The sequence below is a fragment of the Electrona antarctica genome (assembly GCF_951216825.1).
Source record: "Electrona antarctica genome assembly, chromosome: 22".
In the NCBI taxonomy this organism is placed as follows: domain Eukaryota; kingdom Metazoa; phylum Chordata; class Actinopteri; order Myctophiformes; family Myctophidae; genus Electrona; species Electrona antarctica.
In genome coordinates, this window is record NC_136805.1 from 16,527,818 (window position 1) to 16,552,835 (window position 25,018).

The 25,018-nt window shown below is 43.7% G+C and overlaps 1 protein-coding gene across 1 annotated transcript; it reads right to left on the reverse strand.

Moving 5' to 3' along the window:
* Positions 1-11,914: 11,914 nt before the first annotated feature.
* Positions 11,915-13,207, reverse strand: LOC306915010 (UBX domain-containing protein 6-like; the record flags this gene model as incomplete). The annotated part of the gene is made up of 1 exon (XM_079492256.1): positions 11,915-13,207. One exon carries the CDS (start codon positions 13,205-13,207, stop codon positions 11,915-11,917), a length of 1,293 nt encoding a protein of 430 aa, XP_079348382.1.
* Between the last annotated feature and the right edge of the window lie 11,811 nt (positions 13,208-25,018).

Here is a 25,018-nt window from a genome sequence, read left to right on the forward strand (position 1 = left end):
CATCCCTATTTTGGGGATGTCAAAAAATGTAAAAAATAGCAGATCTACAAGCTGGAGCTGTGCATTTTGGGGGTTCTATCCCAGCACCTTTTCTCAATCTCAATAACAATATTAGAAAGGTGCAATTCAGGGAAATTGCAAGTGTGGTTGCACTGACGCAATTGTCGCAAGGAATCCACTGGGAACTACCATTGTGATGTCATGTGAAGCATGATGACAACAGTGTGTGAAGCATTATCAAAAGTTATCAAAAGTTAACAAAAAGCAGGTTCACTTTGCTGGCAAAACATTCTCTTGCCCATAGCAATAAGATAAGTTAACCACATTAATTATTCCACAATGTGTTGGCAATGGACTACAATAGAAATGTTATCATTTTAGCATAACCTTTGACTGCACTACCTGTACTGTTAACAACCATGTTAATAAAGTATTCAATCCATCCATCTATCGTCTGAATATTGGTATATACATATTTATCCTATATTAAAATTGTCTTGAGGGAGGACCAGACCGTCCGGCCAGCCGGCAGGCTGCCCGGCGGCCGGACCTCTGCCCTCTGAAATGTCACCATGACTCAGCCATAAGGAGTTGCCATGCAGCTACGCCCAAATGGAGTATGTTGCTTCAGGGCACACAAATCAGTCAACACCATATATGGGTACAAAAGGGGGAATGCCCATATATGGGAATATACTGATGACATCAGGGATCTCCATATGGGCATACGCGATAGAGTGAGACACGACAGAGTTACGACAACTCCATTCACTTCATGGGGCCAGTCCAATGGCGGCTCTTCTACATAGACTTATATTGGCGAAGAGCATATAAGTGAAGAGTGACAATGTGCTGGACCGGAAGTTCGCAGAATGCACTGGACTCTGGCAACAGCCCAGCTTTAATGATCTTAAATCCCTTTATTTTAGATCATTTTTGAGTGGTGCAAACCACTCCAACAACTGGCTTTGTTGAGTGGTGCAAACCACTCCAACAACTGGCTTTGTTAGTACCCGTGTGTGTTTGTGCCTGTACGGGTGAGCATGGCTGCTATGGTTAGTGTGTGACGTCACTGCACCACTCAGTTCACACGGGTGTGATTTTTTAGTAATAGTACTGTACAACATAAACATTACAGAGACTTTAGTTGTCACTGTACAATACTTTAAAACAGTTGTCATGTTGCACACATGCCTAAAATGTCTGATATTTGCGCCGCCCTTGTTGAAAACAATGTATTTCAAATTTTCAAACTCCAGCTTGTCACTCTCCAGGCTGCATGAACAGCGCTCGAGTGCTCAGTTTTCTGCCCCCTCAATGTCTTAACTGTCTTACTCTATGGCTTTGGGGCATACTATAGGGACTTTAAGGACTGACACAAAGAGAGATCTCCACATGGGCATATCAGCATGCCCATTATATGGGCTATAATGGGTATATACTGATTACATCAGTTGGGCATAAAAGGGACAAGGACTGACACATATACAGTACAGACATCTCCATACATGGGCATAAAATGCCATTGACTGACTCCTTATGGCATATCGGTCAGATTGGCTGCGTGACGTATATGTGAGGGCCGTATTTTTGATTGATTGAATACTGTATTAACAGTTTGCAAAGAAAGTACAGATTTATACAAAAGGATGCTAAAAGGATAACCCCAAAAAGCCTAAATGGCTTATTTCCATTGAGGTCCTGAATTTACTATTTGCACAGTAGAGGATGCATGCATAAAGTGAGTGGCAAAGTGAGTGGCAAAGTGAGTTTAAAGTTAATAATGCAATCAGATAGGGCTTTTCTGTTTGGATGCTGTCAAGGCCAGACAGTAGGCCTAGTTTTTTGCCTGCACTCAGCACTCAGGCATAACTTCCAGCCAGGTATTATGATGAGTATAGTGATAGTCCTTACCCGTTCGAATATATGAACACCAAATTATATACAGTGTGGGTAATGAGATTTAATAGATCATATTATTGATGTGTATTTTGAGGTGTACTCAGTCTGGGGCTGGGGGAGGGAGTTAAGGGATGAGCTAGGGAAGTTGGGATGGGCACACAGGTGTGCCCATCAAGTGGTCCGTGAACTTCGCGAAGCATGCCATGGGGGGGGGGGGTCTTTTCGATTAAAAAAAAAAGTCTGATAGTTCCTTTACATAAGCACGTCGTAGATACAGTTAGGCCTATTGCCTAGAATAGAATAGGAATAAGAACAATATATTTAAAGGCAAAATAGTAGGCTGCATGGAGTAAATGTATTAATTTGTTTCTCAAAAATGTTTCAGTAATTAATCAAATGTATATATTTTTAATATACAATTGCTGTAATTCTCAGCTGTTTCCCTGACTACCAGCAAACCAATCAGAGTGCAACCATTCCTTCTGCTTATGGGATCTAGACTAGTATACCACTGGAGACCATGGGCTGGAGGAGGCACGAGTGGTGTTTGCGACGTGCATGTGTGCGTGCGCATGCGTGCGTGCGTGCGTGTGTGTGTGTGGGTGCGTGAGAGAGAGAGAGAGAGAGAGAAGCGGGTAATGCTCGCAAGAACAGTGTTATACCTCCGGTATTTAAATAAATGCAGTGAGATTGTGTGAGGTGGTGGTGCTGATTCTTGTTATTTTGTTTGGAAAGTTATAGCACCTGCGGGTCATGGTCAGGGCACACTGGAGCAGATGGTGATTCACTGGCCAGTGGCCACCCATTTAAACTATACGTACCTGCTATCTTGTTCATTACTCACATGAGTGTTACAGAACAAGTTTTAAGAAGTATGTACAGGGCATGAACGTATAAGCATAGCATTTACCTTCACTGGTTGTGATGCAGCCCGATGTGTCCCACCTCTCTGCCAGCACGCACTGCTACTGCAGTAGCAAGGCAGGAACACACACACACACACACACACACACACACACACACACACACGCACGCACGCACGCACACACACACACACACACAGCCCAAGGATCAATATTGATCAATGCAGGTCCGCTCTCAGACAGTAGGCAATTCTGACCCACTGATTTGCCCTGTTGTGGATGTGAAAAGGAGCAGGAGTGTGTGTGTGTGTGTGTGTGTGTGTGTGTGTGTGTGTGTGTGTGTGTGTGCGTGTGTGCGTGTGCACGCACGCGCATGCAGGCACGTGCGTGTGAGAGACAGAGAGCGGGAGATGTAGAGCGAGGCAGTGGGAGAGGACGGGATGGGGGATAATGTAACTGCTGTATCAAATTTCCACCTATGTTTTCCACGGCGTGAAGGCCGGAGTTCAGTGGCGCTAAAAGATGATGTCACAGACATCCAGAGTGCTTTCGCTAAATCTTTAATGTGGCATTAGAGAGAGAGGCCATCAGAGTAGAGGGGCATGGGGGAAGGGAGATGTGTGTGTGGCGCGCGCACGTGCGCGCGCGCGCGCGCGCGCGTGTGTGTGTGTGTGTGTGCGTGTGTGTGTGTGTGTGTGTCACTGCCAGCTCAGCATTCTTTGCCTCAGTCATGGAGAGGTAAAGAGGTAGACACAGAGAGAGAGGAAGGCGAGAGAGAAGAGAGACACAGACAGACAGACAGACAGACAGACAGACAGACAGACAGACAGACAGACAGACAGCAGGGGCATTTCTAGGATCAGATCTTTAGGGGGCCTCAGCCCCTAAGCCACTGGATAACAATTAATAGTAGCCTACATTACAGAATTAGTTATAATAGTACAATACAATATGCATACAGTATACTTCCAGACCGGAGCTCCTGCTGCCCCATTAAGGAGAGTTTGAAAAGGAAAGTGTTTTAAAACAAAACTGCACTGATGGGAGATGTGTATTGATGGATAATATATTATGAACTGATCCCTTCCAGACACAAGGAGAGAAAATGAAAGGCTTTTTTATATGAATATCAAAAGGAAAGCAGTCAAAGTACTGATGGGAAATATATTTAAGGAGGACAGGACTGCTGACCATTCCTGAAATGATATAAGGTTACACAATCCAGACAGAAAGCAATATGGCTTTCTTTGGACAAGGCCAACTGTGGTCAGTCAGAATGAAAATGAAAGTAACCTTTCCCAATGAGCTTCAAAGTTCAAACCCAAAACCTGCAGCCATACTGTCTCAATAAGGTGCATGAGTGCCCCTAAAAATGATGTAATGCCCGGAATGAACTGAACCCGGGTCTCCCAGGTAGAAAGAGCCAACATCTTATCTATACTGCTACATGACATGAGTGAGCGAGTGAGTGAGTAAAGGACAGCACGCAGCTCAACATCTTAACCACTTAAGCCCTAATTTAAAAAAATCTAATGACATGGACCTCAGCATCCATGTGGGAATGCTGTGGCTCTGACGTGGACCTCGGACTTCGTGTGGCCATGCCTGTGACGTCAAACGTCTGCTGCGTGTGATGGTCAGTTTGATGAGCAATGTTCGGACACTTATGCAGCGTTCACACGGGCAGATGCAAAGATACAAAGATTCACAGCACATTTGTCACTTTGTATCTGAAGTTGAAGCCTGCAGTTCAACATATTTGTGGCTTTGTATCTTTTGTAGCAGCTACAAACGTCAGATTTGCTTTGTAGCTTCACATCACTGGCTTCCATTCAAAATGAATGGTAGACTGTATCTTTGTATATGCCCGTGTGAACGCAGAATTATCGTGATCAGCAGTTTGACTCATAACGGTCAAATCGGTTGCTACTATCAATAATCTGGCACCACTCCAAGGACGCCTCAGAGAACCACTGGTCTAAATAGTCAAGGTGAGTTCATCTAAGCTCATCTCACTCAAGAATCGCCTAAGGGTGGCGCCATTTCCATGGTGGCGCCATGGAAATGGCGCCACCCTTAGGCGATTCTCTCGCTCGATTCGCTTGATAAACTGAGATTACTGAAGTAACCCAGAGATTCCTTCCACAGGGCTGGGCAATAATACTGTATGATACTGTGACATGAGATCGTCTGGTATTTTACATATTAGGTACTTTACATATCGTACTATTGTGATATGGATAAAAGTGTTGTCTTTCCCAGTTATAATCACTTTGGTAGAAAGAGAACAAATAAAGAGCAGATATACAGTAGGCTACAAGCTCACAATGCCTTGTATTGCCTTTGAAGAACACAAGACATGAACAATAAAAATAAATATTGAGATATTCGATTCTGTCCAAGTGATTAACTAGTCATTTCAGAAGTGTTGGGCGCCTATTGCACATTGAGAGATTAGCTAGGAGCCAGCTTAGGTGGTTCGGGCATCTCGTAAGGATGCAGGTGGTTCGGGCATCTAGTAAGGATGCCTCCCGAGCGTCTCCCTATAGGGAGGTCCTCGTTGCACGTCCCACTGGAAGGAGACCCCCGGGCAGACCATGGACCAGATAGGGGTATTATATCTCCAAACTGGCTATGGAGCACCTCGGGATCCCCCATGATGAAATTATTAATGTTGCCTTAGAGAGGGAATTCTGGAGCTCTCTGCTGGAACTGTTGCCCCCGCAACCCGACTCCGGATAAGCGGTTGAGGATGGGTGGATGGGTGGATGGATGGATGGATGGATGGATGGATGGATGGATGGATGGATGGATGGATGGATGGATGGATGGATGGATGGCTACTTGGCTAGGCCCAGCCGACATGCTGTGCAACAGGGAAGCTGATGTGAAGGGCCTGGCATCTGATGTCCATGTTGAATGGCAGCTTCTGTGCCATTTGGCAGCTTCTCTCTTCAAAACAAACCTTCCCTGTTTGCTTTGCACCATGTTCAACAAGTAGCTGTTTGCCCTGTGAACAGAGAGCACAGTGACACGGTAAAGCATCTCAATATGTCGCACACACGCACATGCACGCCCACACACGCACACGTGCACACACACACACACAGAGAGAGAGAGTGCATAGGAATGTGATCTGATCCAATCTGATGTATAGCTAATTAATACATGGTAGCTTCGGGTGGAGATGCCATTAGGCCAGATGGTAATAATATTACTATGTTGTGCATGGACATAGCCTAGAAATACACACACACGCACGGACGCTCACGCACGGACGCTCGCACACGCACGCACGCACACGCACACACAGTCACACACACACATCCATTTCACTCTTTTTCTGTGCACCCTGGCCTGAGCACACACAGCTGAAAGTGTTCCACGCCACGGTCTCTGGCGTCCTCCACCTCGCTCCCTAGCTCTCGCTTTCCATCCATGGTTTTCCTCCTCCTCCCGCGTACCGTCTTCAAGTGGGTATTAAGCATAGCCTCGCTGTCAGCCAGAAACCTCTTATCTCCATGATTTAACTTTTTGCTTTATTGGGGGGGAAATGAATGCCCTATACTTGATCATACTACAGCGTCACACAAAAGTATATAAGACATTACTATATACTTATACTATCCAGGAACACAATGGAAATAAGCCCTGAGGGTTATTTGTGTTATCTTTTTATAATCGTACCACTGTACTATTTGCAAACCGTTAATAAAGCATTGAACCAATACATCAAAACTAAGTAGCAGATCTGCAAGGTCGAACTGCGGCCCAAAGCGACGCATTCTGAGCTTGTAGATCTGTTGCTATTTTTGAATTTGAATCCTGGAAAGTAACAGATTTTGGACATATGAGGTTTCCACACGGCAGTGTGTGTGGTAGGGGTGAGATAACAGAGGCTGAGGAGTTCACCGTTACATAAGCAGTGTGGAGGCTGAGGAAGAGGAGCAGAGGCAGCAGGGTGAAGCACGTAGGAAAGGCAGGCCAGGAGAGAGAATGGTGGAAGATGTAACTCAGATTTATTTATTTAGATTTACTTATAAAGGGCGTATTCAAAATTTGACTTGAGTAAAGGGACAAAAGCATTGGCACCGAAAGTAAATGTACTCATATTATGCAGAATGTCCCATCTCGCAAGTTTGCAAATGCATAAAATGTATCTCTTTGAAATTAGCTGTTCTATACGAGCTTGTGAGCTTGCAGATCGGCAATTTTCCCAAATAGCCAAAGTATGATTCTCACACACACGCACACACGCACGCACGCACGCACGCACGCACACTCATTTACGCCCACATACGGACATAGACACAACTTCTCTCCAGCAGGCGGCTATTGCAGAGCTGGGTGAATGATAATATTTAGAAACATATTTGCATGCCACCCCGATGCTGTAAACTCCACACATTATCCCCTTTCAACTTGGCTTCCCTTTATGGGCATGTCTTTCTTAAAAGAAAATGATTTGAGAAATAATATTTAACTTGATTTCCAATCCTTTTCAAAGACAGCAAAAACCTTTCTTTGAACACTTGGTTTGATAACGTTCAATCAGGATTTGTCACTCATACAAGGTAATAGAAATGACATTCGACTGAACTAATAGCGGTGCTGCTTCTGACACTGAGGGCCATACAACTCTATTACAAAGATTAGCGGAAAGAAAGCGTCTGAGACTGTCTTGTAAGGGGTTTAAATCGTGACAGAAAGTACTTTGTCTCCATTGGAAACTGTGTGTGTCTGAGCAGATGGCCATGACCTGCAGTTTAGGGTTCCATTTGAGACTTCTCTCTTTCAATCTCTAAATGCTTCCTTTAGGCCAAATGATAGCAGTCTACCATATGTTTGCAGATGACGCACAAATCTACATATCACACCAATTAAATGAAATGAAATGAAATCTATATTTACCCAGGGTATCTGGGCTAAGTTCAAGAACTTGTTTCCAGCCAGGCCCTGCTCATAGAACACATTTCATCGTAGTGGTTCAATGCCTTGTTCAAGGGCACTTTCAGCGGTGGTAATTTTAACGTGTCGGACGGCTGATTCGAACTAGGAACCTTCCGGTATCAAGACCGCGCCGCTATCCGTTCGGCCACCGCTGCCACAACAATGGTCCACGGCATCAAACAAAACAACAACTGGATGCGACAATATTTTCTCCAACTGAATTGACATAAGACAACAATTCTCTCTGGAGCACAGAAATAAATAATGTTGTCTCTCAACTTGACTCCCTCTCATAACTTAAGAGTCAACCTCGAAAATCTGAATAACTGAGATTTTTATTTCAATAGTTACATCAAATTGGTAACTTTGTCATCTTACTTACTTAAAAATATTGCAAGTGTCAGATGAATAATGTACCCACACCTTTATTTCCAGTAGAATGGATTACTGCAATGGTACTGTTCTAAAATCCTTACACTGGCTTCCAGTCACTCAGAGAATTAATTTCAAAATCACTACAGAATACATCTCTGTATACTTATGCCATATACAGTACGCAGAATGTTTCAATACTTTATACTTCGACTCCACTACATCTCAATTGCAAATATTGTAATTTTTAAATAAATACAAATCTAAGAAATTCCATAAATTAGAAAACAAATGTTTAAGAAGTAATGGACATAGCCAATCTACAAGCACAAGTGCTTGTATGTAGATCTCATATTTCACTATTCTAGGAAAATAATCTCTTTTGGGTCACAGGCTAAAAGGTTTGGGAACCACTGTTCAAGGAGACCATTATATGCTATCTGGGACTGGCCTATACTTATTGTCCAAAGAGTTAGAATACATCTTTTGACAGTGAGGTGTTTTGTTATCATGGTCCACACCCACAGACCTAATAACCTCCCAGACGATATTAGACAAGCCCTGAGCTCTGACCATAGTTTGGGTCAAAGCTAAAATCGTTCCTATTTTACACTGCCCCTGTGCATCTCTCTTGCTTTTTAAGCCTTCAATTCAATTTCTAGACATTTAAATGTAATTGTGCATCTAAAAGTGGGAGTATATATGCTGTGTTCTTTTATTAGATCACACATGGATGTGTGTGGTGTGTGTGTGTGTGTGTGTGTGTGTGTGTGTGTGTGTGTGTGTGTGTGTGTGTGTGTGTGTGTGTGTGTGTGTGTGAGTAATCTCACAATCTATTAACTAGGCTGATCAGGGTCACATTGCTTGTGCACACTGACAGCAGGACCTCAATTCCTGAATGTTTTAATAGATTTTTAACTCTTGAGAGTGTAAAATGAAACCAAATGTAGGCTACTATACTGTACATCCCTTACGGGTTCATTTGGTTTCATTTTACACTCTCAAGAGTTAAATAATTGTTACAATTATTTCAAAAATCTTGTAAAAGTTTTACAAGAAGTCTACACAATTAGAGAATGCAGAATATTTTTCATTTTGATCGTTTGCCTGTTTGCCTATCCCAGTTTTGGACAGGTTTCCACCCGACAGATGTAATGTAAAGATGATTATCCTGTGTTGTCAGTAAGGACTGTCAGTTGGATAAATAGGGGGCTATGCCATCTGTATATATCTGTTACATCATCACAATTGACAGAGGGACCAACAGCTGGTTAAGGAGCTTGAATGACAACAAGGAACAGTCGTCTACGGCTACTGTTGTGATTTCTTTCAACATGGCACTAAACTAAACTCGTAATTTGTACCGATCCCCCCTATAGGCCTATACTGTGTGTGCGTGTGAGTGGTGTGAGTGTGAGCGTGTGTGTGTGTGTGTGTGTGTGTGAGTGAAAGTGTGAGTGAGAGTGAGAGTGTGAGTGTGAGTGTGGTAATTTTATTTTATTTTTGATCATGATAATTATTTTGCATTGGACACACACACACACACCAGCCACACACACACACACACACACACACACACACACACACACACACACACACACACACACACACACACACACACACACACACACACACAGTGTGGGACTGTGGGTGTGTGAGGCAAATAAACCAAACATAAATCCCACAGTAAAAAAATTAATCCACCCTGCTTTAAGTCCCTCAAATGTGAATAGATGTGCATTGCCAATTGCCACCATAAACGCACATACCGTACATACTAAATTGGAAGGGGGCATGCTTTTATTACCCTCTACCTACTGATGTTTCCCCTATAGTGTACCAAAACAAAACATGGTACATTGCCTCCCCCATCTGTTCATCAGGCCAAACTGCAGGCCACTTTTACAGGTTCTGTACAATATTGCTGCCATAATCTAATTTATAATTAATATTTTCAAGAATTTTGGCTGTCGGTTATAAAAGCAGTATATTAGCATGTAATGTGAAAACTGGCCAAAGGATATTGACTATTTAATCTGTCACAATAATAGTTATTTCCTGTGGAGTAAAGACCTCAATTTGGATCATTGAGTAAAATCAACATCCCCTTAATCCATGTTTTGTTCATCAATGACTTTTCTCTGCATTTAGTTTGATCTCTCTGATGTCTGTCAGAGGAGGTAGTCTCCACAGGAGGTAGTCTCCACAGGAGGTAGTCTCCACACGGATGCAGGATAGGTGGGAACTACGGGGACATCTGGGCAACTATTTTGTCAAAAATATGAAAAGATTAAATATTATATATATATATATATATATATATATATATAGTTTGCTTCAATGTAAAGTTGTAAACGTATGTTTTCTCATGCCAATAAAGCTCATTTGAATTGAATTTGAATTGAGAGTGAGAGAGAGTATTAAATACAACTATTTTATTATATGCATGATATTACCAATCAATCATGAGCGAGAATACAGAGAATTCACAAATAAGTCAGAGAATGTGTGATCTCTGTATGTGTGTAAGCATGATTCACTGTCGAGTTGTGTGATAACATTATTGTTATCAGAACAATTTCAGTTTTATTGTTTAAGGGTGGAAAAATGGAGCAAATTATTAATATTTATTTTATTTTCAAGCTCCCATCATTTTATAGTTTTCAGGAAAGGGAAAGAATGTGCATGCATAAAGTGAGTGGCAAATTGAGTGGCAAAGTGAGTTTAATGCAATCAGCTTCCCTCCCCAGAACAGTCTAATTATGTTCCCATAGACGCCCAGCAAAGACGGTTGGTGGGCAGGGGCTTTACCACTGCGCCACACGAGCACCAATAGAGAAATAGCTTCATGCTGTATAACAGACCAGGACTCTCAATGTAGCGTGACCTCTCGGTTAGTAGCATGAAACATAATATGCACACACGAGGCGGTAACATACATACAGTGGTCTGAGAAATACAAGTTTAAGCATTAAGACATCTATATACTTCACTCTGTAAGACCAGCATCTCAGCTCTATTGGGTTCCTCCTTAGGACCAGACTTGAACTATACCTGTGCCCACTGGGCACGGGCCTATTTTGGGAACGATGCAAGTTGGGAACAATGACAATCGGGACTGCATACCTCACCCTAGTATGCAATACCCATTGTCATAGCACCCATTCTAACCATCTGTCTGCCTGTATCCCTTTTATGTCCGTATATGGAGATCCTCAGATCCCTGATGTTATCGGCATATGGGCATGGCCATATATGGGAATATGGGGGGGACCAGTGTTGTGGAAAGTCCTTGTGCAGTGGAAAACATGTTGAGAATGTGTGGAGAATGACTGAAGAGTATAAACTGACTGTATAAAGTGGACTGACTAAGTAATCAAATGGCAGGTGTAGGCTGGGGTTGCCATGGCAATCAATTGGCTCAAGCAGAGCCTGGAAATTGGAAGTGGCTCATTAGGGCCAATGGCAGCCTGACCAGAGAATTCTGGTGGTTCTGGTCTCTGGACAACTGTGTATCTGACCAACTCAAGGCTGGTCACTGCACTCTCTGTGGTGGTGACACTCCGCCAAACTGTGAAGACAACGATTCTTCCTTTGTAGGACCTGCAGACTGACAAATACAGATATCCATTCCGGTTCTCTGAAACCGGTGGTCTGTTCGAACAGCAAGCGCTGTCTCTGTCTCTCACTGTCACATACTGCAGGGCCATCTCTACCGACCTAAGATAAACTAGTCTCCCTAGCCTTGCGTTGAAAGTTGGCTGGCTACGTGAGACGTTGAGTCTTAGAGACTCTGGGAGAGTTAAGGGATAAAAGGGGAGTTCTGCTCATCTAAGGGTCCGGATGCTGTTCAATAAGTCTGGTTTGAGAAGAGCAGGGCTCTTCACACCGGCAGCAACTGCAGTGTCGGTGTCGGGCTGCACGGCCGGATCCCAAGAAAACGTCAGCAGAGCTGCAGGGACCAAGTTACATTGAGCGAAGGCTACTTCTTCAGACTCTTGTAGCTTGTGGGCTCCAGAAGCGATGAGCTCAAAGGGCTGCCAGCCATCCACCAGGGACTCCCGTACAAAGTTAAACAGCACCGGCATCCGGTCCCAGGCGTAAAAGGTTCCTTGCAGCAGATTCCCATCAGGTAGTCTGATTCTCAGGACGGTGTAATTGTATTTCCTTAACTCTCTCTGAATCTGCTTCTCTCTCATTGCCTTGGTAGGCAGCATGGTGATCTTATCCACCAGCTCACTCCTCTCCTGCTGCTCCCTCTTGAGTTCCTCCGTGGTCAGGTTGTATAACTCGGGAGACAGCTCGAAGCGTGCAGCGTTAGGGGAGGGTCTGAAGGCCTGAGGCCGTCTGTCCAGCTGAGCTCTGACCGGCTCCCCTCTCCGGAGGCGATCCATCCTCTCCACCATGAGCTCCAGGGCGTCATCAGTCTGCTCCGGCAACACCAGGAACTCCTCGTCCTCCTCTTGTCCCTCCAGGGGGATCATAGTGCTCTGAAAGCCCAAGGCCTGCAGAAACTCTCTACACCCCTCAACACAGTGGACCTTCTCCTGGAACACCTTGTTCCTGACTTTAATTTTCCTGTACTTCTCTTCTATAGGGTTCTTGGACACATTCTCAACGTACTTGTTTATGATGTCCACAGCAGCCTTCACGTTGTCTCTGTGGTTGTTGAAGGTGTGTATCATCATAATAGAAGCCTCCACCGCATCCTGCTCAAATCTCTTCAAAATGGCCTCTTTGAGGTGTATTTCTCTGTCACTTTTAGTTAAAGTTGCTCCAGTAAGTGGACAGCTAAAGGTCAGTGGACAGGTAGAATACAGAGAGAGAAGAGCAGAGAATTCCTCCACTGGCACTTGGGATCTCTCCACAGCCGCAGCCGTTTCGCTAGCTGCTGCCTGATAAGTGTGGACCTTGAGACTTTGCTGTTGTTCAATCCTAGCCAGGGCTGCTGTTCCTGCCACCCTCCGTGCCATGTCATCAGTGGGTGCACTTTCAATACTCTGCCCCACCTGCAGGGGTTTTGCATCTGAGAGCTTCTTCCCACGTCCCGTAAATGTGGATATGACGATGACTTTATTAGGCTCTTCTCTCCTCTCATACTCCTGTCTGTGCTTTCTCATTTCCTTTCTTCCTCTCACTCTTTCCCATGGTCCATCATATTCTTTTTCTTCTTCACTCTCAATTATTTTTACCCCACCGCTATTTGAGCGGACCATCCAACTTCCCCCTTTCCTCACCATTTCACTTAGTGTTGGTAGTTGATAGAAAAAGCACATCAACACTAATTTTATTGAATCCTACATTCTTAATATATACCTTTGTCTGATGTCACAAACAACCCAAACCATTGCCACTAATAACAGTGATTGCACAGGCGCCGATTTGCACAGGCAGACATTGACATTTCTTGACATTTTTGAGGGGCGCTAGCCGCTCCTATATACAGCTTTTGTCCCCAGACGTCTCAATATTTGCCATTGACAATGACACATTTAGTATTGTAGTATTGTAATATTATAGTATGATGGCAGCATCCTACTGTACATGTATGTATGGATAATAATATCGCTACGCAAATTTGCAGAATCAAGGCTTCAAAACAGATGACGTCATGGGTAAATCTGACGTCAGCATGACGGATATAAAAGCATCAGTCAGGCCAACACAAGTAATTTCTCTATACGCTGATCCCAATTGTCTGGTATCGCACGAGCAGCGACCGCTACATCAAAGGGGGAAATGGCCGCCACCATGATTGACACAGAAGGATCCCCAGCACCAAAGGTTATCCCCTTCTTCCCAACATTTCAAAGTTATTTGGCCATGGGAGATCAGTTATACCAAAAAGGGCACTATATCAAAGCTATAGAGAGCTATTCCATGGGATTAATTCTCAAGGTGGATGACAAGTATTGCCTCGCTGCACGATCTAAATGTTTCCTGAAGATGGGGGATCCCGAAAATGCTTTAAGAGACGCTGAGGCATCTCTTAAAGAAGACAAGACATTTTACAAGGGATTGTACTGCAAGGCAGAGGCACTGTTCGCCATCGGTGATTTTGAAGCCGCACTGGCGTATTACCACAGGGGATGGAAACTGCGTCCAAATGTGGAAGATTTCAAACTCGGCATCCAGAAAGCAGAGGAACCGTTGGAAAGGAGTGTAAAGGCAAAACCTTCTAGGGTTATTCATCATCTGAAGAGTGACAAAGAATATCTTGAGAAGTTACTTAGGGATCAAACCATAGTAAACGATAAGACGGGCGGTGGTAAGAAATTAAAGGAGGACGTTGTGAAATGCAAATCATATCTTGACACACGCACCGAGTTTTGGAAACACCAGAGATGGCATAAGACCCGTCAAAAGCCACCTACAGTAACTCACTTTGAGAAAGCCGCAGACCATCGCGACACGTGGCGGAAAGAGAAAGAGGATCTGATTAAGCAAAGGCAGGTGTTAACTGGAAAGTTCCACGCTGCACAGCAGAAGATTAAATCTCTGGAGGAACAGCTTAAAGTGGCCGCAAACAAGATCGATAACTCTAATAACACCCTCACCACCATCCTGAGGGGCACCAGAATGGATCTGAGAACCAAAGATAGACATTGGGAAAAGGAACAGAAAACCATGAAAGAGGCCTTCTTAAAGGAGCTGCATCAGACGGAAGCGAGCAGGGACAAAGAAAGAAGGGAAATACAGGGGAAAAAGCAGTCTTTGGTCAAGGAAAAGTATGATTATCATAGAAAACTCCACTTGGCACGGCTGTCGATTAAAGATCTGCTGGAACAGAAGGAAGCAGCAGATCATGTGGTCCGGGAGACAAAAAGCACCCTCCTCTACAACCTGGGTGAGCTGGAGAGAAAGTTCATCAGGGAGCTCCACCGGGGTGAGATGGTTACAACGGGGCCAAAGGTTCTTAAACAGTGTTTTGCCAAACTTGACTTAAAAAGAACAAGACTAGGTGAAACCTACAAGTCTGTTACGGTTTAAGGACATCGCGATCTGTTTGGTTTTTTGTTATTTTGTGTGAAATGTCATGTAGGCCTATTAGCCCTTTCTTGTGCACACCGACAATAGACAATGGAAGTGAATCCCTGGATATTTCTCAGATATTGTGAATATTTTTTAGAATTGAAAATGTTGAGATGACTGATGTCATAGGTGACTGAGAACCACACAGAATTCACCCTGTTTTTGCCCCCGTTTAAGTTTTTTGTTAAACTGTGTCCCTTTTATGTCCATATATGGAGTTCTTTGTCAGGCATGCCCACATATGGAGTCTATGCAGATGTCAGAACATGCCAGCTCCATAGAGATAGGGGTGATCAGGTGTGATCAATTGGCTAATTTTGGCCCTGGGCAGAGAGGCCTTTTGTGGCGGTTCTTAACAACCATGGGTCCGACCGACTCAGGGCCGGGCACTGCACTCCCTGTGGTGGTGTGGAACGAGTGTGTTGAATTTGAAGTCGGCTGGGGTCCTCGAGTTATGTGGAACACACACACACACACACACACACACACACACACACACACACACACACACACACACACACACACACACACACACACACACACACACACACACACACACACACACACACACACACACACACACACACACACACAGACACAGACACAGACTTTTTAGATTAGCATTTATAGATATTGTTCTTCTGATAAACTTAACCCGGACTTGAGAACTGGTGTCTCACTCTGCTTCTAATGAGCTTGACATCGGCGCAACTTGGTTGGTTGTAACGCATTTCACAGGTTCCGGATTCGTTTCCATACGACATGGCTCGGTTTCGGATACGATTCATAGGAACTATTTTGGCTGCTCAGGAGGTGGTACTAACCCTGCATTCTGGGAACCCAGATCTCAGAGGTTATACTTTCAAACGTTTTAAACAATTTTTAAACTCTATCCCAGTTTGAGAAGTTATACCAAAGTTATACCAAATGGAACCATTTGGTTCCATTTTCGGCGGGTATTGGAACCATTTGGTTCCATTTTCGGCGGGTATTGGAACCATTTGGTTCCATTTTGGTGGATTTTATAGTGTAGATTGGGGTCCCAGAGATAGAATAATATCATATCATATCGTCTGTGGCCTAACGAACCTCTTCCCAATACAGTAGACCAATGATCCGCATGAACAAAAAACAAACAAGCCGATACCAACCGAATAAGTGCGGCAGAGATGTACTTTGGGAAGTGTTCCATAATCAAATGAAGAATAAATATAATGTATAAACTAAAATCTAAAGTTGTCCATTAGAAGTCCACACATCATATCGAACAATAATGTATAAATGTAATATATATGACGTTATGTGTGCGTGAACAAGAGAAAGGACTAATGTTGAGGAATGAGCATGAAGGAGCAGAGGTGGAAAAGGTGAAGGAGTATAAATACCTGGGGTTAACTATCCAAAGTAATGGGGGAGTTGGTGAATACAGGCAGGATGGAGGAAGTGTCAGGAGTGACTTGTGACAGAAGGGTCCCGGCAAGAGCCGTGTTAGGACTTGGAAAAGATGGCACTGACAAAAGGGCAGGATGCTGAGCTGGAGGTGACAGAATAGAGGAGTGACAAGCAAGGCCATGATCAGAAATGACTACATTAGAGCCTCTAATGTGTGGATTGATTGATTGATTGATTGAAGAATTTATTAACAGTTTGCAGAATTACAGTACATTTCAAGCACAAACTCAATACAAAGGCTGTTAACTGTGAGTGGACGACCCAATTAAGCATTACACTTGTTTCCAATAGGGTCCACCATGTTCAAATCATCAAAACATTTAGAGACGTACAAATAGACACTTCTATAGACAGAACAGGATTTCATCAAAAAGGAGGTGGGTTGCATAGGATGGGTGGATGGGTTGCATACAAAGATACTGAAGATGTCTAGGCAAGAAAAGAGGAAGAGAGCCAACTTGCAGGTGGCTGGAGTGACATAGCTTTTACAGCTAAACCTTGTTAAAACTAATACTATTCTTAGTAATAACTCACTTTTAAAAAGTCACTTTTTTTCTTTTTCTTAGACTTTAATATATCAAAAACCTTACAAAAAGAATCACACCCCTGTGAAGTGAGGGGTTCTCTTATCATCATATATCACATTCCGTGCTCAGCAAATCAAATCATCACAAATGGCATTCCGGCCAATCACTTTTGGCATCTTGACTTTTCTGCCCTCACTTTTATCTTCAATATCAGAGCCTTAGATACAGACATAGTTACACAAACTGCGTTCACTTCATGGGGCTTCAGTCCAATGGCGGCTCTCCTACATAGACTTCTATTGCGAATGGGGATAACCAACAGGGACAAGTCCTGGACTGGAAGTAGGCAGAAATGCAACAGCCCAGCTTGCCCAGCTTTAATGATCTTAAATCCCTTTATTTTAGAATTTAGATTGTATTGTAACATAAACATTAAAGAGACTTTAGTTGTTACTGTACAATACTTTAAACAGTTGTCATGTTGCACACATGCTTAAAATATAAACATTAAAGAGACTTTAGTTGTTACTGTACAATACTTTAAACAGTTGTCATGTTGCACACATGCTTAGAATATCTCTTATTTGCGCCGCCCTCGTTGAAAACAATGTATTCCAACTCCAGCTTGTCTCAGTTCAGGCTGCATGAACAGCGCTACAGCGCTCGGTTTCTGCCCCCTCTATATCGTAACTCTTCTAATGGCTCTGTTCAATATGTACATTGCTCAGCCAATCAAATCATCGCTATGGGGTGATCAGCCAATCACAAGACTGTGTACCAACAGAATACATACTAATTTAGAAAAATGAAAAACAGGAACAAAGGGAATAGAGATTTAACTCACAACCCCAGTTCCTTTCATAGGATGCGGGTTGGGATTAATTCAGGTAATGTCAATGAAGCCACAATAGGTTATCTGGCCGGCTGATTACATTTTAGTAAGCACAGTAAAGCGGATGAGGATTTTAAAATGTGTAGGCAAATTGAATATTAACCCCCATTCAGTATTGACATAACTAGTACTATTTGATGGTATAAACAGTTCTAACATGGCATCTGACTGATCAAGCCTGTGTTCACCCTCATCACTCAACAGACTGTATGTCGACATAGGCAGTACATTGTCCGTTAACTGTGAGATGAGATCTTATAAAAACAATCATTTAGCCAGTCTATTGGGCCCCATTTGTTGTTGTATCCTACCGTGAGTGTGCATGGTAGTCTTTGGGCTCAAAGAAGGCTCAAGATAATGTCAAACATTGTTGGTATCGCTGGGTACACCAGAAGAGAGCAGCATTGCAATGCCTCGTGAGCGTGGCTATTTTTGGTGGTTTAACTACGTGTGTAGGGGTTCTCCTACACACAACTCTTAAGCCTATGAGCATGGAGATCTCTAGGCCTGCGCTAGTTTTCCCCTGGTATTCCCATGAGCCTAATATTGTTCCTTCTTGAGCGTGCCTCAAAGTCTTCCTCATCCTGTTATATTTATATTACCTCTGCTGTCATTGTGGTGTCTGTGTGCTGCTGTCTAAATCTCACTTGTAATTGCAGCAGACACTTCTGTGAGTGTGATGTCATTGTCTGTACTCTGTGGTAGTAGGCCTACATTCAGTGTGATGTCATTGTCTGTACTATGTGGTAGTAGGCCTACAGTGTGATGTCATTGTCTGTACTCTGTGGTAGTAGGCCTACATTCAGTGTGATGTCATTGTCTGTACTCTGTGGTAGTAGGCCTACAGTGTGATGTCATTGTCTGTACTCTGTGGTAGTAGGCCTACATTCAGTGTGATGTCATTGTCTGTACTCTGTGGTAGTAGGCCTACATTCAGTGTGATGTCATTGTCTGTACTCTGTGGTAGTAGGCCTACAGTGTGATGTCATCTCTCTGTACTCTGTGGTAGTAGCCCTACATTCAGTGTGATGTCATTGTCTGTACTCTGTGGTAGTAGGCCTACAGTGTGATGTCATCGTCTGTACTCTGTGGTAGTAGGCCTACATTCAGTGTGATGTCATTGTCTGTACTCTGTGGTAGTAGGCCTACATTCAGTGTGATGTCATGGTCTGTACTCTGTGGTAGTAGGCCTACATTCAGTGTGATGTCATTGTCTGTACTCTGTGGTAGTAGGCCTACATTCAGTGTGATGTCATTGTCTGTACTCTGTGGTAGTAGGCCTACATTCAGTGTGATGTCATTGTCTGTACTCTGTGGTAGTAGGCCTACAGTGTGATGTCATGGTCTGTACTCTGTGGTAGTAGGCCTACAGTGTGATGTCATTGTCTGTACTCTGTGGTAGTAGGCCTACATTCAGTGTGATGTCATTGTCTGTACTAGTAGGCCTACAGTGTGATGTCATGGTCTGTACTCTGTGGTAGTAGGCCTACATTCAGTGTGATGTCATTGTCTGTACTCTGTGGTAGTAGGCCTACATTCAGTGTGATGTCATTGTCTGTACTCTGTGGTAGTAGGCCTACATTCAGTGTGATGTCATTGTCTGTACTCTGTGGTAGTAGGCCTACAGTGTGATGTCATTGTCTGTACTCTGTGGTAGTAGGCCTACATTCAGTGTGATGTCATTGTCTGTACTCTGTGGTAGTAGGCCTACAGTGTGATGTCATTGTCTGTACTCTGTGGTAGTAGGTCTACATACAGTGTGATGTCATTGTCTGTACTCTGTGGTAGTAGGTCTACATACAGTGTGATGTCATTGTCTGTACTCTGGTAGTAGGTCTACATTCAGTGTGATGTCATCGTCTGTACTCTGTGGTAGTAGGCCTACATTCAGTGTGATGTCATTGTCTGTACTAGTAGGCCTACAGTGTGATGTCATGGTCTGTACTCTGTGGTAGTAGGCCTACAGTGTGATGTCATTGTCTGTACTCTGTGGTAGTAGGCCTACATTCAGTGTGATGTCATTGTCTGTACTTTGTGGTAGTAGGTCTACATTCAGTGTGATGTCATTGTCTGTACTCTGTGGTAGTAGGCCTACATTCAGTGTGATGTCATTGTCTGTACTCTGTGGTAGTAGGCCTACATTCAGTGTGATGTCATTGTCTGTACTCTGTGGTAGTAGGCCTACATTCAGTGTGATGTCATTGTCTGTACTCTGTGGTAGTAGGCCTACAGTGTGATGTCATTGTCTGTACTCTGTGGTAGTAGGCCTACATTCAGTGTGATGTCATTGTCTGTACTCTGTGGTAGTAGGCCTACATTCAGTGTGATGTCATTGTCTGTACTCTGTGGTAGTAGGCCTACAGTGTGATGTCATTGTCTGTACTCTGTGGTAGTAGGTCTACATACAGTGTGATGTCATTGTCTGTACTCTGTGGTAGTAGGTCTACATTCAGTGTGATGTCATCGTCTGTACTCTGTGGTAGTAGGCCTACATTCAGTGTGATGTCATTGTCTGTACTAGTAGGCCTACAGTGTGATGTCATGGTCTGTACTCTGTGGTAGTAGGCCTACAGTGTGATGTCATTGTCTGTACTCTGTGGTAGTAGGCCTACATTCAGTGTGATGTCATTGTCTGTACTTTGTGGTAGTAGGTCTACATTCAGTGTGATGTCATTGTCTGTACTAGTAGGCCTACAGTGTGATGTCATGGTCTGTACTCTGTGGTAGTAGGCCTACAGTGTGATGTCATTGTCTGTACTCTGTGGTAGTAGGCCTACATTCAGTGTGATGTCATTGTCTGTACTTTGTGGTAGTAGGTCTACATTCAGTGTGATGTCATTGTCTGTACTCTGTGGTAGTAGGCCTACAGTGTGATGTCATTGTCTGTACTCTGTGGTAGTAGGCCTACATTCAGTGTGATGTCATTGTCTGTACTCTGTGGTAGTAGGCCTACAGTGTGATGTCATTGTCTGTACTCTGTGGTAGTAGGCCTACATTCAGTGTGATGTCATTGTCTGTACTCTGTGGTAGTAGGCCTACAGTGTGATGTCATTGTCTGTACTCTGTGGTAGTAGGCCTACATTCAGTGTGATGTCATTGTCTGTACTCTGTGGTAGTAGGCCTACATTCAGTGTGATGTCATTGTCTGTACTCTGTGGTAGTAGGCCTACAGTGTGATGTCATTGTCTGTACTCTGTGGTAGTAGGTCTACATACAGTGTGATGTCATTGTCTGTACTCTGTGGTAGTAGGTCTACATTCAGTGTGATGTCATCGTCTGTACTCTGTGGTAGTAGGCCTACATTCAGTGTGATGTCATTGTCTGTACTAGTAGGCCTACAGTGTGATGTCATGGTCTGTACTCTGTGGTAGTAGGCCTACAGTGTGATGTCATTGTCTGTACTCTGTGGTAGTAGGCCTACATTCAGTGTGATGTCATTGTCTGTACTTTGTGGTAGTAGGTCTACATTCAGTGTGATGTCATTGTCTGTACTCTGTGGTAGTAGGCCTACATTCAGTGTGATGTCATGGTCTGTACTCTGTGGTAGTAGGCCTACATTCAGTGTGATGTCATTGTCTGTACTCTGTGGTAGTAGGCCTACATTCAGTTTGATCTGGTTAACCTCCACGTTTAGACCAGCTATATTCGAGAACGTATCTTCACCTCCGTCATCTGCATCCAGGTCTATTGTGATTGTTGCCGTTTACATACGTCGTAGAAAAATATGTTTTGATTTTTTTTGACGATGAGCTATATATGGCGATGCGTCGGGCTCTAACTAACATGGATTCCTTGACGGTTCGCCTCATACAGAGCCATGCTGTGCAAAAAAGAATCTACAGAATATAATGTAGCAGTCGGTACATACAGAATATACGGTTACACCTGGCACAAATAATATGTGCAAAATGCATGATGTGCCATAAGAATCTTCTCAAGTCAAAGTTATCTTTTCAGTTAGTCCTTGCAGCCACTGCCTCCTGGTCATCAGTTAGATCTTAATTTCCTACAAAAAAGTAATCTTCATCTTTGTCCCAGGTTACTGCAAAACCCCCCACTGTTGGCCTACATCACACAGAAAGAAATTGTAAATAAATAACAAAAAAATAAAATAAAAGTTGTCTTGAGGGCGTCTCTACTTCCGTTTCTTCTTCTTTTTTTCCAGCTCTTCAGTCACGTCCTGGAGCTGGATCTGGAGCTTTTTGATTCTAGTGTCTTTTGATTCCATTTCTTTAAGGTGCTTTGTGTCAGTTGTCCTCTGCTTTTGAAGGAAGTCTTCCTTTAGTTTTCTATTCTCTTCTACACTTTCCTCCAAGGCCTCTTTTCTTGCCTCAAGGAACTCGTTCAGTTGCTTCAATTCATTCATTGTAGTTTCAAGCAATCTATTTTTTTTGCTTAGCTTTTGCGTTATAGAGTTACACCTTTCAGCCAACGCGTTATTTTCCCGGACCAGTTTTTGTCCATGCTTCTTCCAGGTCTTGTCTTTCTCAGCCAACTCATCCCTGTAGCCATCATGCAATCTTTCCTTCTCCTCTTCCCAATTGGCTTCTTTGGACATCAATTTATTCGTGGTAATGTCCAGATTTGAAAGCATCCTGGCATTCTCTTCTCTAGTCTCCTTCAGGGACTGTTGGCTTGAGGAGAGGGCTTTTTTCACTTCCTGGAACTCAGTCCTTAATGTGTCCAGTTTTTCCTCTGTGTCCTTAGCCTTCTGTACAGCTTTGTTAAACTTTTCTGCCAAAGCCTTGTTTTCTTTAATTAGTCCTTTTCTCTCCTCTTCCTGTTCCTTGTCTCTCGCAGACATCTCATTCCTGAAATACTGGAGTTCTGACATCACCTCCTTGAAGTGCTCTTCGAAATCTTCCCTGGTTCGCTTCTGATCATCCGTCATCGAGTTAAATATTTTCTCAAAGACACCTACAAGGTTCTCTTTCACTTCCTTGGTGGTCGGCTCCTTTGTTGCAGCTTCCAATTTTGACAAGACCTTTTCGTTCGGGAAGGAATCTTTCACTTCCTGGAACATGGCCATTGCGTTGTTCATCATATCCTTCATGTATAGAATCAGCTCCTGTTTCTCCTCTTCCAATTTGCTATTCTCTGCGATGACCTGGTTAATATGCTGTGCTGATCCCCTGTAAGCTGTGCTGAGCTCCTGTGCCAAAGCCTGATTTTCTGCCATCAGCTGGCTCTCCTCGTCCAGTCCAGAGGTGCTGCTGGACGGCCCATCCGAAGACGACCTGGAGAAAGGATTGAAGGACTCTGCTCCTCCTGGGGGCGTCTCTGTCATCGGTGTCATCTCTGCTGCTGTTCCCTTGTAACCTTCTGGTACATAGTTTCTCCAGTCGGTCATCTCTCCTAACTTGGGACCTGGTTCATAACTGGGCCCCAGCATTCTAGAGAAGGACGCGTTCATTCCTCCATGGTAATCCGATCCACTGGCCCTCATCATGCTTATCTGCTGGGAGAGTTTGGCATTCCTCTCCGCCAGAACCTCATTGCTATACAACAAGGGGTTGATACCTTTAGAAGTCCACAGTGATCCTCTTTTTGTCAATCCGGAATAGCCGCTGGTCTTGTTGGTCTTCCCATAAATCGTTGTAAACTTGACACAACGGGCATCCCATATCTTTTTGTTCAGGCGCTGCTTCCTCTGATGGGAAACCACGAGTTGGGGATGCTGGCTCATCATTGTGGCATGCATGGACAAAACATGCAGGTTCTATCTTATATGAAGAGCTCAAGAGCTTGTTGGTGACGTAAACACTCAAATTAGTTCAACATCACTCTCACGGCTGTGCTGATTGGCTGTCACGTCCGGCGAAAGCTTGCCTCAGTTTATTAGGTCTGGCCGCATCCCAGTAATTCCCAAACCAGCTCAAAACCCTGCCCCATGGCCTGGGCCATGGCTCAGTGGTCCAGGCACCTTGGCTGGCAATCCAGTCTGGCAGTGTGCCACGGGTTCGACTCCCGATCCCGACGGCTTTTACTGCATGTCTTCCCCCCATCTCTCTCCCCATTTCTTGTCAGCCTACTGTCTGTCCCTCCATAAAAAAATAAAATGAAGGCGAAAGCCACAAAAAAACCATACAAAAAAATAACCCTGCCCCATCTCTGTACTGGTTGAGACATATGATGACAACCTATTCAGTCCACCCATGGCTTGCCAACTTAGCCAATGCCCTGTTTCAACCAATAATATGATCTGATGACTGGCTCCTGTTAAGCCCATAGCTCACTGCCCCTCTTCCATACGGAGCTGATTCCTTTTGCAGAGACTAGAGGACGATGCTACTCTATTTAATCTAATCAAAGATGGCTGCTGGACAGTGCATTACAAAGGTTCTCATTTTAAGTAAGGTTGCAGGATTGATTGATTTATGTTTGTGACATAAAAAGAGCACAGAGGACTTTCCGACAACAGTCAAAGCATCACAGAGAATGAAAACACAAGAAAGCCTTTCAAACGTATTACTTGCGCAAGCAGAGCGTGCAAAGGTGTTGAGGGTTGTGATACATATCTTCATTACGACACACTCAAAATCAATATATATAACTTACAACTTACATATACATTAGCTAACCAATATTGAAACATATCGTAATTACGTCACCATTGACAGCCAGGTATAACCCGACTTTAGTATTTAATTTCAATGTTTTACAGAGAGCCTGAGATTTGAAAGTTTGTAGCGGTCGACAGTACTTATGCGTGCTCTGCTTGCGAAGTTGCGCAAGTAGGCACTCGACAGAGTGCAGTTCTAGTTTCCATTGCAGTACTCAACAAAAAACACTAAACAACATGGCAAGACATCACAACAATACATAACAATACAGAACAGATATGAATACATATAACATATACCCAATTCAGAATTGCCCTTGTCGTAAGTGTTCGGCACAACTGCATATCAAAGTGACTGTACTGGCCAATCACATCGCATCTTTTGCACCACACCACATCATGTCTTGGTTATCCCACGCAAACCGCCATAGTCTGCTAACCAGACCAACAGCTGTTGTGTTTTGTC